Source organism: Clupea harengus, chromosome 24 (genome assembly GCF_900700415.2).
Source record: "Clupea harengus chromosome 24, Ch_v2.0.2, whole genome shotgun sequence".
Classification (NCBI taxonomy): Eukaryota; Metazoa; Chordata; class Actinopteri; order Clupeiformes; family Clupeidae; genus Clupea; species Clupea harengus.
This window is the reverse complement of record NC_045175.1, coordinates 16898254-16914264: the sequence shown is the minus strand read 5'-3', so window position 1 is coordinate 16914264 and position 16011 is coordinate 16898254. Positions and strand designations below refer to the sequence as shown.

Here is a 16011-nt window from a genome sequence, read left to right as displayed (position 1 = left end):
CCAGTTCGTCTAAGTTTCCTCCGTTTTATTAGCGTCCCAGCGGTTTCCCTACGTTTATTGGTTTCCTAGTGTTGCCGACCTCTGCCTGTCCATCCGATTCCGCCTTCCCTACTGGATATTCTGCCTGATCTCCGAACGCCTGACCATGTACCGAACCTTAACCTGACCCACACCGAACCCTGTGGCAGCCTGCCCCCTTTTGGATTTGTTTGCTTGTTTCTGGACTGCCTTCTCCGTGTACCAAACTCTGTTAGTAAAACGTTTTGGATTATTCTCTACCCTTGTCTCTGAGTCGGCTCTTGAGTCCTGTACAAAACACAGTCCTTTACTTGTAGCCCCTGACTCCTCAACACCTGAAAGAACTTTATCTTCATCAGTAGCAAAGACAACAAAGACAAACAACCACAGCCTCCATCATTGTCCTGAAGCTAAGCTATCTGAGACTGCCACAACAACCTCCATCATTGTCCTTAAGCTAAGCTATTTGAGACTGCAACCAATGCCTCCATCATTGTCCTCAAGCTAAGCTATCTGAGACTGCAACTACAGCCTCCATCATTATCCTCAAGCTAAGCTATCTGAGACTGCAACCACAGCCTCCATCATTGTCCTCAAGCCAAGCTATCTGACACTGCAACCAATGCCTCCATCATTGTCCTGAATCTAAGCTATCTGGTACTGCAACCACAGCCTTCAGCATTGTCCTCAAGCTAAGCTATCTGAGACTGCAACCACAGCCTCCATAATGTTCCTCAAGCTGTTCAACATGACAGTTTACAAGGACTGTCCCCAAACTGCTGTAGTTTGTATGATGATGAATGCAAAGAAACATCAGATTATTCAGGCGGTACAACAAAAGGGAAAATGAGAAAACACTTGAAGCAACAGTATTCAGGAATTCACCACGTTTGGAAGTTTTCTTTTATAGGACACCCGTTTTGGTATGATGCCTCAATTCATTTTGATGGAATATGGTCATGTGAAAGACACATCAACACATACGTCATCCCCACTAGCCATCCAGGCTATGCTCTATGTAGTTATATGGTCAAGGATGGCACAGTATCACCAGCTAATAACAGTAATTATGATAGCAAGCTTTTAACAATGCCTAGTTTTTTTCTGTCTGTTAGGTTGTTGCCTCATTCGTTTTAGACCAAAACCTTTAGTGCTGCTTTAATGCTAATTGTGATTGCTAGTAACAACTGCAAACACATGATTAGGTATGATTGTAAGTATTTTGCACATATGAACAATATTGGAATCTTCATCATGGTACTTGACACACACAAACACACACACACGCACACACACACACACACACACACACACACACACACACACAAGTGTTGAGTTACAATCAGGACATTTACGGCAATATTATTTAACCAATTACTTTTATTTGATAACAATTAAGCTGTCTTCAACAATTATTTTTGCTCTAAAAATATATCTAAAACTGTACACATATTAAGACACATCAATGAAGAGAATAAAGGCATCTATGACCACTGATAGTAGTAAATGGGATGAGTGGATTACTAGTCTGGCAAAAAGAAACCCTTCAATTGACATAGATTCCATTTAGCAAGACGAGAACATGAACACCATCATGAAAAGCCAGGGTGTGCTGACAGACTGGTTCAGTGTGAACCTGGCACAATCTCCCTCACCAATAGAAATGAAGGGAGGGGTGATATTGATATTGTTTGGGAGTAAAGGGCTAGTTTTGGTCATTGTGGAAAATAGGTATTAGAGGCTGAATATGTGGTAGGCTACACTGCAATACTAAAACCAAGAAGACTAAGATAAAGTAAGATTCTGTGGTGATTATAATTTTAAATTTGTATTACTGTGAACTCATAGCAGGCCTCTATTTTAGCAGGGGTTGTAGGTAGGTGTAGGTGGCATCACTAGAGGTGATTGTGGGTAATGCAGCAGTAGAAGATATGGGGTCATGACAAGGGCTTGTGGGAAATCGAGCAAGAGAATATGTACCATCATCAGAGGGGTTTGTGGGTAACTGAGCAAGAGAATATGTACCATCATCAAAGGGGTTTGTGGGTAACTGAGCAAGAGAATATGGACAATCATCAGAGGGGCTTGTGGGTAATTGAGCCGAGGCATAAACAGGAGCGGATGTGAGGTCTACAGGCCCACAGGGTTGAGGGTGTCTGGTGTCTTTAATCTCCTCATACACGCCATCTGTGAGAGGAATCTGATGGTGGGAAGAGAGAGAGTGAATAAGTGTTTGTACATTTAGTTGTTACCATGGTAGCAGCCAATATTGGAGGGTAGCTTCCATTGTTTTGAATTTGGTTTGTTACCTGTGTGTCTCCTGTTGTGTCTCTACCAGTAATGTTTGATGGACTGACGGATGGGTGGGAAGGCTCTGTAGAACACAACACAGAATTAGTGTGTGTGTGTGTGTGTGTAAGTGTGTGTGCGTGCGTGCGTGCGTGCGTGCGTGCGTGCGTGCGTGCGTGCGTGCGTGCGTGCGTGCGTGCATGCGTGCTTGCTTCCGTGCGTGCGTGCAGAAACATAAAGGCAGATAGTAATACTAGCCCTGAGCCTGGACACAAGTTCTCTCTCTATGACAACCCATCAGAGGGAAACTTCATGGTGTTGATCACTCAGTTGACTGAAGAGGACGGTGGAAACTACAATTGCGTGCGTGCGTGTGTGTAAATATGTGTGTTAGCATTGTAACTAACCTCTTGTCTTCTTCCTGCACGTGTAGATAATGATGACTAGGATCCCCAACAGCAGAGCAACAGCAGTCAAAGACACACAGACAACCACAGCAGCACCTGATAGGAGAGTTGACCAACTTTAGACACAAAAGACAAACCTTACCAGCAGCAGAAACCAGGTGCCCAGGAGACTGGCTGTGTTACCAACTAGTTTGGGTGAGCTCACCATACACCCATGCATTCAGTTTGACATTCAGTAACCATTAGATACACTGAATACAGAATAACCAACAAATGCATTTAGATGTACAGCATAACTTCATGTCCATACCATGAGCTGATGAAGATGATGGGGAAGATGTCGAGGCGGACAACAGTTGTGGGGAGAAGGAGGAGGAGGAGGTCCATAATGTTGAGGAGAAGGAAAAATTAGTATTAGTAGTAATACTAATAGTAGTAGAGAGAGAGAGAGAGAGCTCTTCATCAGGTACTTTTTACCACCACATCATCAATGTCACTACAGAGTTGCAGTCAATAAACTGCATGCTTACCTTCTATGGGTTTCACCTTTAACTGTGACACACTGATGATTTAACCCATATGCACACTCATATTTACCTTCTCTAGGTGTCACCTGCAGCTCTGTGTAGTAATCAAATATGAACTCAGTAGTTCCATACGTTCCACACCAGTACTTCCCAGAATCCTCTGCTTTCAGTCCAGTGATGGTCACAGTGAAGACTCCAGCAGTGGGGCTGTCATGCAGAGAAAATCTTCCTCTTGTGGCCTGTGTCTGACCTCTCTGAGTTTTGATGAGTGGTTTCTTGTTACACTCAACCTTACAGAGGAGTTTTCTTTTCCCAGAATCCTCAGGGTGATATGGACAGACGATCTGAACTTCACCTCCTTCATATCCTGTCACGTGAGTCTCTTTATGAGAACAGAAATAGTGATTCTGTTAAAACTTTTGGATTATATGTAAGATGTGGCTAATTAAACATTTATAATAATAGTCGTAAACATATCAGATATAAAACACACATTTGTAGCACAGTGACATTCAGAAGAAATCTGGACACAGAGCGGGTACACAAGGGGCAATATGTGGCCACAACATCTATAGTAGCAGTAAATAATCCCAATAAGTTATAACTCACCAATGAAGATCTGAGTGTTCTTGATTAGGGTGATGGATTCACCTACATATGCACCTACTCCACACCAGTACTCTCCAGCATCTGTTTCATTCAGCTGGAACAGGGTCACAGAGAACTCCTCTTTCTTTTTAGGAGGCCATTTGTCTTCTTTTTTACCAGAGGATACTGATTGTATTTTTCTCTTCTTTGTTCCAGGTGGGGTGAGTTTGATGCAGGTTAACTTTATCTGACGGTGGCAGAGGAACTTGGTTCTGTGTTTGTAGGATTCAGGGAAAGTGCAGCTTAACTCAGTACTTCCCCCCTGAAGGCCAGTCACTGGGCTAGGATTCCTTCCACCTGTCAAAGCTAGAAGAAAAAAAGTATGATTCTCTCTCTCTCTCTCTTTCTCTCAGAATGGAAGTTTAATTCAGTGTAACTCAATACTGTTTGTCTTAGTTTGTTTCCTTTGTTTTGTCATTTGTTCTTCCATTTTGTGTTGTGTTTGTTTACTCATGTGTCCTTGTGTCAGACTCAATGTTAATTAATGTCCTAGTGTTGCCAACCTCTGCCTGTACAATGGATTACCCTTTTTACCTTTGCCCTCTTGGATTGTTTGCCTGAGTATTTTGGATTACCGAACCCAGTCAGTAGAAGTTATTATATTGATCCTCATCACTGTGTCCGAGTTCAGCACATCATCAGCATTTCGTCATTTAAAATCCAAATATTAAACTAAGATTCATGTGCATTGCACTTCAACTGTCATATCTCTCTCATTCTCTCTATACTGAACAAAAAAGTAAAGCTCACAACTCCAGAGGTTTAATATTGGACATCAAACTGAATGTACAAACCTTTCTTAACCTCCAGCTGTATGTTAGTAGATGTTATAGGAGGAACGTTATCCACCACACACCTGTAGTTTCCACTGTCCTCATTAGTCAACTGAGTGATCAACACCATGAAGTTTCCCTCTGATGGGTTGTCATAGAGAGAGAACTTGTGTCCAGGCTCAGGGCTAGTATTACTATCTGCCTTTATGTTACTGGAACAAAAAGACCATGATCCTTTGCAGAGATACTTTCTGTGGTTTTCATAGCGTGCATCATATTTACAACTAATGATGACATCACCTCCTTCATGTCCAGTCACATTAAAGGTATTAACTCCACCTGTTAATGAAGAGGAGGTGTACCCATGTGAGATTAAGAGCTTAATGTGATGCTGTGGTGAGAAGTGCTTGGCCAGACCAACACATGATGCAACAGAAACCATCCTATACACACACACACACACACACACACACACACACACACACACACACATTCACACACACACAAACATACACACACACACACACACACACACACACACACACACACACACACATACACACACACAAACACACTCACACATACACACACACACACACACACACACATATACACATATGCATGGACATACACCCTCACCCACTCCTATCCCACACCCTCCCCAACACACACACACATGCTTAGATGATAGATTGCACTGAGTTTGGACATACAGTTGTGTACAGTATATACACCTATTCACAAATCTACATGCAAGCACAAGTAAATGAAGTTAGGAGCAGGAAAGTCAAATTCAGCGATAACTGAACCCTAAACCGTACAGCTACATTAAAAGAAACATAGCCAAGTTTTAGTCGCGAGCAAATCATTTTCATGTTTGCTTCAGTATGCCTGTTGTGTAAATGCATGGAGGATAATAAAGGGAAATGTAATATGATGGTAAACACGGCACCATCAGCCATACAGGGAGGTTGGCTGACCTCTGCTGGACCAATGTTGTAATTGCAGTCTTTCAAAACAATTTTTTTTTATTATTTTGGTCTGGCGAAATAAATAACTAATAACACACACGCTAATGATAATATAATATTAGTTAAAATATAATAAGTCCTATCATATGTACTCATGTCAAATGTGGCACTTTGCCAAAATCAGCATAATACTGTCACTGACATCCCTCAGTTATCCAAAATGGTGGGGTGTCCATTGCAACAATGTATGTTTGTCAGCAACTGCGTGTCTGTGGTTAATTATACAGTGTGATGTTCATATTTAAATGAATATCTGATGGTGTTTTTCCATCCCTATTTATAATCATGAGGCCACTGAGTAAATGAGGAAGTAGATGATTGTATGAAGATTTCCTGACACTCAGACCTATGACAGGAACAACACAGACATCCCTGGTAGCCATGAGTGTAGTTAGAGCCTGGCATGTTTGTGCAGAACTGCACTGAAGGTTTTCTTCATGTTTAAATGTACATGCTTGTAAATGTATGTTGAGCCAGGCATGTTTGTGCATGCATGATTAAACATTTACAATGTAATGTGATGGTAAATAGTGCAATTTCTTATCAGCCATACAGGGAGTTTAAGTGACATCTGCTCTCTGCACTTATACAAACGTCCTCTGATTGTGTACAGTACTGGCTCTATAAATGGTAAAAAAAGTGGCTTGAACTGGGCAATACCCTATTGCAGCGATTCAAAAACCATTCTTCAGGAGCATTGAAGAGAGAGGAGAATTTGATTGGCTGTTGAGTTCAAATATCAACAATTTTACAACATGATCGAGGACTGCACCTCCCACCCACCCTCTCTTTCTCTCTAACACACCCACACACACGGCCTTCACATTCAGTTGCATCCTGTTGTGGTCAAAGTATTGAGCAGCAAAACTGGAACACAGGCAAAGAAAGCATAGCCCAAACCTACCACAAACCACATTTTGTTGCCATGGCTACTGTGCTCTCAGTCATGTCGCATACCATTTGCTGGCCCTGAGTCGTGTGTAGCATGTAAGGAAGGGGGAGGGTCTCTTTACTCACCATAAACCAGCTTCAAGTTTGTCATCAGCACAAAAACACGATCATTTGTGTCAGATACTCCACACCAGTAATCCCCAGCATCAGATTTCTCCAGGTTGTGAAAAGATATGTTCATCTGGAGCAAATTGTCCTGACTCTGAAACACTGTATATTTCCTCTTTGTATCCAGTGATTGGGTAAGCTGGGAGCAGGTTAAGATGTCATCCAACTTGCACAAGTACTTGGGTCTGTGCTTGTACTCTTCAGTGAAGGTGCAGACTGTGTCAACATGTCCTCCTTTGGTAAAAGCCTTTCTCACAGGCTCTCCACAACATGGGGCTGTTTGATAATCATGCATGTTATGAATTAATTACCTCATTAGAAACTCAGAAATGTGATGTTGATTTGATCTGTGCAGAAGGAAGATGAGCAGAGGCTCCTAATTCTCACCTGGAATAATTACCAGTCTGACATCTGTGTACACTGCGGGTGGAATGGCCTTGTCAATCACACACTGATACTGTCCTACATCTTCTGTGGTCAGCTGAGTAATCAACACCATGAAGAAATCTCCTTTGGTGTCGTTGTGAAGTGTGAACTTTCCATTTCCTGACTTCCCGCCTTCAGCACACCATTTCTTTGCTTTTCCGTCGTCTCGTTTGCCTTTGTAGAAACACTTTCTGCTGCTCTTGTGTAGCGAGTCGTAGTTACACTTAATGATCACGGCTCCGTCCCTGTATCCATTTACGGTAAGAGAACTCACAGCACCTGTCACCAAAGGCACATGTGAACCGTCAGCAACACAGAGCACCCAGAACTACCGTCCACCAAACCCGAAACATGATAAATGAACAATAATATGATATTAGTTAACATATTAGTTAAGCTTGTATGTGGTTAATTATACAGTGTGATGTGCATATTTAAATGTATATCTGATGGTGTTTTTTTCCATCCCTGTTTATAATCATGATTCCATTGAGTAAATGAGGAAGTAGATGATTGTATGAAGATGAGATTAGAAGAAACCACACACTAACAGAAGCTGGATTAAAACACACACCTACATAACCCTATGCACTCATAAAGACACGTACACTCTGCCATAGAGACCAACACATGATGCCACTGAAACCATGCACTATACACATTCACATACATGCAAGCATGATACCACCACCACCACCACCCCCCCCCCCCCCCCCCCCCCCACACACACTCACCCCCACATACACACACACACAATGGCCCTTTGCAATACATTCCATCTATACAGGCTGTATATACTGCACTTCCCACGTCATTTCTCTTACCATTTCTCTTACTATTTATCTCTGTACTTCTTGCACTCCCTGTATATATTTCTTAGACCGTTATGCTGTTATGTTGTATTGTGTTGTGTTGTGTTGTATATTAAGTACACTGAGAGCCATTTAACCCGGAGTCAAATTCCTTGTTTGTGTGAACTTACTTGGCCAATAAACATGATTCTGATTCTATACACAAATCCATATGCAAGCACAATTAAATGATGTTAGGGTCAGGAAAGTCAAATTCAGTGGTAACTGAACCCTAAGCCTTACAGCTACACTAAAATTAGCATAGCCAAGTTGTAGTCATGAGCATAGCCTCTGTCAGTTTTCTATTCCCTAAAACATTAACAGCAACATTGTATTAGACAGTAGGAGATTATTATAGATATGACTTACCTGAGAGAATGAGTAAGAGTGAAAGAGCAAGAATCTCCATTCTGGATTGCTTTCAGTCCAGAGGTAAGTAATGTCCGTCGTCCGCTCCTCTAAACTGCATACAGTGTGTCAACTTCCTGTCTACCAACATGTTTTCTCGTCTTGTGTTCTACTCACTCAAATGTGTGAGGTTCACCCCTTCCTCTATTTCTACACTCTGCTGAGGAGCACAACAAAATAGAATACATTATACAGTATATGAACTTCTTTTTTTTGCACTTCATACAAATTAAGTTTGGATTCTTTCATCACAGTTCTCTAGTCCTCTAGAAGTGGTAAAACGTGGCTTGAACTGGGCAATACACTATCGTAGCAAATCAAAAAACAATATTTAGGAGCATTGAAGAGAGAGGAGAGTTTAATTGGCTGTTTGGTTCAAATGTCAACAATCTTTCAACACATATTTACAATATTTACACCCCCACCTCTCACTCTCTTACACACACACACACATACCACCCCTCCCCCCACACACACAGTCAGCAGCAAAACAAAACTGGAACACAGGCAAAGCAAGCATAGCCCACACCTACCACAAACCACATTTTGTTGCCATGGCTACTGTGCTCTCAGTCATGTCACATTCCATTTACAGGCCCTGAGTCGTGTGTAGCATGGAAGGAAGGGGGAGGGTCTCTTTACTCACCATAAACCAGCTTCAAGTTTGTCATCAGGACAGAAAAATGGTAATGTGTCATATACTCCACACCAGTAATCCCCAGCATCAGATTTCTCCAGGTTGTGGAAAGATATGTTCATCTGAAGCAAATTGTCCAGACTGAATCATTGTATACTTGTGTTTCCTCTTTGTATCCAGTGATGGGGTAAGCTGGGAGCAGGTTAAGATGTCATTCAACTTGCATAAGTACTTGGGTCTGTGCTTGTACTCTTCAGTGAAGGTGCAGACTGTGTCAACATGTCCTCCTTTGGTAATAGCCTTTCTCACACGTTCTCCACAACATGGGGCTGTTTGATAATCATGTATGTTATGAATTAATGACCTCATTAGAAATTCAGAAATGTGATGTGGATTTGATCTGTGCAGAAGGAAGTTGAGCTGAGGCTCCTAATTCTCACCTGGAATCACTTCCAGTGTGACCTCTGACCTCTGTGTACACTGCAGGTGGAATGGGCTTGACCCCTGACCTCTGTGTACACTGCAGGTGGAATGGCCTTGACCTCTGACCTCTGTGTACACTGCAGGTGGAATGGCCTTGACCTCTGACCTCTGTGTACACTGCGATGGTCTTGTCAATCACACACTGATACTGTACTACATCTTCTCTGGTCAGCCGAGTAATTAACACCATGAAGAAATCCCCTTTGGTGTCGTCTTGAAGTGTGAACTCCATTTCCTGACTTCCCCCCCTCAGCACACCACTTCTTTGCTTTTCCGTCGTCTTGTTTTCTGCTAGCCTGGATACCATCCGAACTTAGCCCCGCCCACAACATTAGAGGTTTGGAAGTTCGGTCTGGCACTGCTCCGTTGGGGAGAAATGATCAAAAATCAAAAATAGTTTGGACCAATCAAATTGTCAGGGCGGGCTTTATACGATGATGGACAGATGATCAACCGTAACGTAATCAACCACGTCACCAACACACGGGTTGAATTCGTTTTCAACAAACATGGCTGCCGCTTGAGAGCTGAAATGTATAGATTTGAGTCCATTTAGACATTGACAGTGCATTCATTTTGAAAGAGGAACAGAGAAACGCGATCAAGGCATTTGTCAATCGAAAAGTTGTTTTTGACTTCCTTCCTACGGGATCCGGTAAAAGTGTAATGTATCAGCTGGCCCCGATGGTCTACGTTATGGTCATACTACGTTGCTCTGATTGGTTCTAGGTATATCCAATTGAGCAAAGAGGCAATTTTTTTTTCCTGGTTTGGTTGAAACACGCCCCATAATCACAGCCCAATGGAGCAGTATCAGACTCATATTCTGACTAGAATTATGAGTATGACATCGTCAGGCTAGCTTTCTGCCTTTGTAGAAACACTTTCTGCTGCTCCTGTGTAGCGAGTCGTAGTTACACATAATGATCACGGCTCCGTCCCCTCAGCACCTGTCACCAAAGGCACATGTGAACCGTCAACCAACCAGAACTACTGTCCACCAAACCCAAAACACCACAACTTTATCACTCAATCACATCAGATATCCAGACATACCGCAGTAGCCTAAGTTGAAAAGTAACAGTTTCATGTATCAGAAATGCTGAGTGCATCCTTACCTAAAGTCAGGTAGACCATGAGAATGAACAGGCTCCTTATTCCGTGGTGATGTTTGTAGGGTGCCTTGTGTTTCCCAGGTAGTGTCGCTATGAACCAAAAGTACAGTCTGTGTGCTATGTCTGCTGGGGTGCATCCAATAATAGATCTTTGATGGCTTCCTGTGTGTTTTCACCTCCTTCAGTACGGAGAGATCCACCCCTTCCTGTTTCTCATCATTCACCGGCGGTTTACTACAATGAGTTAGATCAACAGCATCCCCACATGAATACACCCACATACACAAATTATATGCTTCTTTCTTCCCTTTTTCTCTCTCTCACTCTTCATCAAGTTATTAGTACGCCAATCCAGATTCAAATCATTCAATCAAGATTTCAAAACTCCCCTCTCTCTTCCCCCCTTTCTCTCTCTCTCTCTCTCTCTCCCTATATATATTTGATAGCCACACTTCATAGTGACAGCATTGTGTTTGTGTCCAGTCACCCTTCATAGTGACAGAACCGTCTCTGTGTCCAGTCACTTTTAGGGTCTGGACTCCATCTGCAAATAAAATGCAAAGATGCCGTTTGCTAACATGTGAAGTTCACAGAGAGGTTGTTTATATGATAGTCATTCTGTGGATGAGACTTACACCAGTTCTGACCTGAACAGGCCTGACTCTTCACTTCATAGTCAACAATCAAAAAGAGATTTACACGTGAGAAGCTCCTCAAACCAGTAACACACACATACACACACACTCACTCAAACCAGTAACACACACACATACACACACACTCACTCAAACTAGGAACACACACAGATACATACATACACACACAAACACATACACACACAAACCTAGAACACACACATACACCCACTCAAACCAGGAACACACACATACACACACACACTAATACACACACAAACCAGGAACAAACACATGCACACACACACACAAACACTAATACACACAAACCTTCAACACACATATACACACACACTCACTCAAACTAGGAACACACACAGATACATACATACACACACACACAAACACATACACACACAAACCTAGAACACACACATACACCCACTCAAACCAGGAACACACACACATACACACACACACACACTAATACACACACAAACCAGGAACAAACACATGCACACACACACACACAAACACTAATACACACACAAACCTTCAACACACACATACACACACACTCACTCAAAATAGGAACATAAACAGATACATACATACACACACAAACCTGGAACACACACATACACCCACTCAAACCAGGAACACACACACACACACAAACCAGGAACACACACACACACACAAACACACTAATACACACACACACACACACACACACACACACACACACACACACACAAACCAGGAACACACACACACACAAACACACACACACACACACTAATACACACACACATACATACACACACATACACAAACAAACCAGGAACACACTCATATACACACAAACCAGGAACACACAGATACACACACACACTCTCAATTAGATTAACTGATCTCTTTTCCTCACTCCATTTCTGACTCTCCAATTACTTTAGTGTAGAATTATATTATAATATATTAATACACACTAACATTCAAGCGGTTGGGGGTCACTTTAGTGTAGAATTCAATTCTAATATATTAACATACACTACCTGTCACGATTGTGCTGACATCCGCTCCAGCCACTCCCCCTTCAGCACACTCTCACACTCACTCTCCCAGATGTCCGTCATTTCATCTCGTTAGTCACAATTGCACTCCCAGCTGCACCTCATTCCCATCCCGTCATCACAAATCACACACACCTGGCACTTCCCTTCATATACACCTCACTCCCCTCACTTCGGTGTCTGGTGTCGTCGCTACACGGACAAAGTTTATGCCCGAGACGGCCAGCTCAAACAGAAAGACTCATCACATATTCTGTCTGAGGTCGCTCACCAGTGGCGGTTATCTCTAACATGCACCACTAACTTAAGGCGTTGACTTTAATCAAAATAATCAGGATATCATACAATTGTTTGGTTATACAAAGATAATGAAATTTATTAAGAGTCAAAAGGAAATGTACAGGAACTTTCTCATCTTCATCTCTGTTCACATACACATTTTTTATTTGCCACACACCAGTGAGTATTTAATTATTTCAATGTTTACAGAACAAAAAGCATACAGCAGTTTAAAGCAAAGATTTGTACTTCTTTTCATGAATTGTTACTCTTCCTCCTTCTCCTCCTCATCCTCCACCTTCTTCTTCTTCTCCTTCATCTTTTCCTGTTCCTCTTCATCATAATCTGTTTCCTCTTCTTCTTGTTCTTCATTCGATGGTCACTCAACTGACCTGTGCTGATAGATATTTTGATAGACTGAATCCCCATGGTCAGTGTTGGGGTTCAGGGACTGATATAATGAATCTCCATGGTCAGTGTTGGGGTTCAGGGACTGATATAATGAATCCCCATGGTCAGTGTTGGGGTTCAGGGACTGATACACCGAATCCCCATGGCCAGTGTTGGGGTTCAGGGACTGATACACCGAATCCCCATGGTCAGTGTTGGGGTTCAGGGACTGATAGACTGAATCTCCATGGTCAGTGTTGGGGTTCAGGTGCTGATAGACCGAGTCCTGCTGGAGGGTGTCTGCGTTCAGGCTCTGGTAGACGGACTCAGATGCCGGGGTGTTGGTGGGGGCTTCATGCAGTGCTGATGCTGCAGGATCATTTTCATAATCATCCTCAGCCTGAAATTACAGTTGAGTCACACCAGTGTTGAGTGAAGTGTGTGTGTGTCTGTGTGTGTGTGTTTGAGGTATGTGAAAGAGGTGTTGATGAGTGAGGAAGAGGAATATATGACCCCTCACCTCTGCTGTGGCAAAAGGAGCTGGAGTTATCTGGCTAAGAGGGAAAGCCGCATCAGCTGAAAAACACACAGAATTAGCATCACGACGTGTGTGTGTGTGTGTGTGTGTGTGTGTAGGTTTCCTTATCTGTATAGGAATCATCTGTGTGGGCAGTGTTGTCTCTAACCTCTTGTCCTCTGCCTCCTGCATGTGTAGATCCCCAACAGCAGAGCAACAGCAGTAAAAGACACACAGACAACCACAGCAGCACCTGATAGGAGAGATGACCAACTTTAGACACACAAAGACAAATCTTACCAGCAGCAGAAACCAGGTGCCCAGGAGACTGGCTGTGTTACCAACTAGTTTGGGTGAGCTCACCATACACCAATACATTCAGTTTGACATTCAGTAGCCATTAGATACACTGAATACAGAATAACCAATTAATGCATTTAGATGCACAGCATAACTTCATGTCAATACCATGAGCTGATGAAGATGATGGGGAAGATGTTGAGGCAGACAGCAGTTGTGGGGGGGAGGAAGAGGAGGATGAGGAGGAGGAGGAGGATGCCAGTGACCATGATGAAGATGGTGATGATGATGATGGTTTTGAAGCTGAGGAGGAGGAAAGATTAGTAATAATAGAGAGAGAGAGAGAGAGTGATAGACAGATAAATCATTACCAGCTACCTTGTACACTGATGCTTTAACCCATATTTACCTTCTCTAGGTGCCACCTGCAGTAATACTAGTGGAGAGAGAGAGAGAGCTCTTCATCAGGTACTTTTTACCACCGCATCATATGTCACTACATTAGCTTTCATTCCAACATAGAGTTGCAGTCAATAAAGTTAATGATTACCTTCTATGGGTTTCCCCTTTAACTGTGACACACTGATGCTTTAACCCATATGCACACTCATATTTACCTTCTCTAGGTGTCACCTTCAGCTCTGTGTAGTAATCAAATATGAACACAGTAGTTCCATCCATTCCACACCAGTACTTCCCAGAATCCTCTGCTTCCAGTCCAGTGATGGTCACAGTGAAGACTCCAGCAGTGGGGCTGTCATGCAGAGAAAATCTTCCTCTTGCAGCCTGTGTCTGACCTCCCTGAGTTTTGATGAGAGGTTCGTTGTTACACTCATCCTTACAGAGGAGTTTTCTTTTCCCAGAATCCTCAGGGTGATATGGACAGATGATCTGAATTTCACCTCCTTCATATCCTGTCACTTGAGTCACTTTATGAGAACAGAAATAATGATTCAGTTAAAAGACTGGAATCACATGTCAGATATGGCTAATGGAACATTTTGTAATAATAGTAGTAAACATATAAGATATAAAACACATATTTGAACTAAAGTGACATTCAGGAGAAATCAGGGCACAGAGCGGGTACACAAGGGGCAATATGTGGCCACAGCATCTATAGTAGCAGTGAGTAATCCCAATAAGTTATAACTCACCAATGAAGATCTGAGTGTTCTTGATTAGGGTGATGGATTCACCTACAACTGCATCTACTCCACACCAGTACTCTCCAGCATCTGTTTCATTCAGCTGGAACAGGGTCACAGAGAACTTCTCTTCTTTCTTTTTAGAAGACAATTTTTCTTCTTTTTCACCAGAAGATACCATTTGTATTTTTCTCTTCTGTGTTCCAGGTGGGTTGAGTTTGAGGCAGGTTAACTTTCTCTGACGCTGGCAGAGGAACTTGGTTCTGTGTTTGTTGGATTCAGAGAAAGTGCAGCTTAACTCAGTACTTCCCCCGTGTCGGCCCATCACTGTAGTAGGATTCCCTTCACCTGTCAAAGCTAGAAGAGAAAGGTATTATTCTCTCTCACTCTTTCTGTCTCTCAGAAAGGAAGTTCAATTCAGTTGAACTCAATAGAGATATTAGAGTAAGATTCATGTGCAGCTTGAACTGTCATCTGTCTCTCATTCTCCCATTAAGGAAAAGTGAAGCTCACAACTCCAGTGGTTAAATATCGGACAGTGAACTAAATGTACAAACCTTTCTTAACCTTCAGCTGCAGCTCAGTAGATGTTACTGTAGGAGCGTTATCCACCACACACCTGTAGTTTCCACCGTCCTCTTCAGTCACCTGAGTGATCAACACCATGAAGTTTCCCTCTAATGGGTTGTCATAGAGACAGAACTTGTGTCCAGGCTCAGGGCTAGTATTACTATTTGCCTTCATGTTACTGGAACAAGAAGACCATGATCCTTTGCAGAGATACTTTCTGTGGTTTTTATAGAGCTCATCATATTTACACTTAATGATGACAGCACCTCCTTCATGTCCAGTCACATTAAAGGTATTAACTCCACCTGTTAATGAAGAGGAGGTGTACCCATGTGAGATTAAGAGCTTAATGTGATGCTGTGGTCAGAAGTACATGGCCAGACCAACACATGATGCTACAGAAACCAACTGTGAGGTACTGAAATTA

General features: G+C 42.5%; 1 protein-coding gene across 1 annotated transcript; it reads right to left on the bottom strand.

Annotated features, from left to right (window-relative positions):
* Window positions 1-13038: 13038 nt before the first annotated feature.
* LOC105912919 (polymeric immunoglobulin receptor-like) lies at window positions 13039-15407 on the bottom strand. Its single transcript, XM_031562072.1, has 5 exons — window positions 15024-15407; window positions 14484-14795; window positions 13736-13819; window positions 13570-13574; window positions 13039-13449 (listed from the first exon to the last, which is right to left on the bottom strand). Exons 1-5 carry the CDS (start codon window positions 15337-15339, stop codon window positions 13039-13041), a joined length of 1128 nt encoding a protein of 375 aa, XP_031417932.1. The 5' UTR covers window positions 15340-15407.
* Window positions 15408-16011: the final 604 nt, after the last annotated feature.

Coding starts and splice junctions, on each gene's coding strand:
- LOC105912919 (XM_031562072.1), bottom strand. CDS start 15,339: ATGGGCCGACACGGGGGAAGTACTGAGTTAAGCTGCACTTTCTCTGAA. Junction 14,796..15,023: donor GAACACTCAGATCTTCATTG/GTGAGTTATAAC, acceptor GTTCTCATAAAG/TGACTCAAGTGACAGGATAT. Junction 13,820..14,483: donor GAAGGTGACACCTAGAGAAG/GTAAATATGAGT, acceptor CTCTCCTATCAG/GTGCTGCTGTGGTTGTCTGT.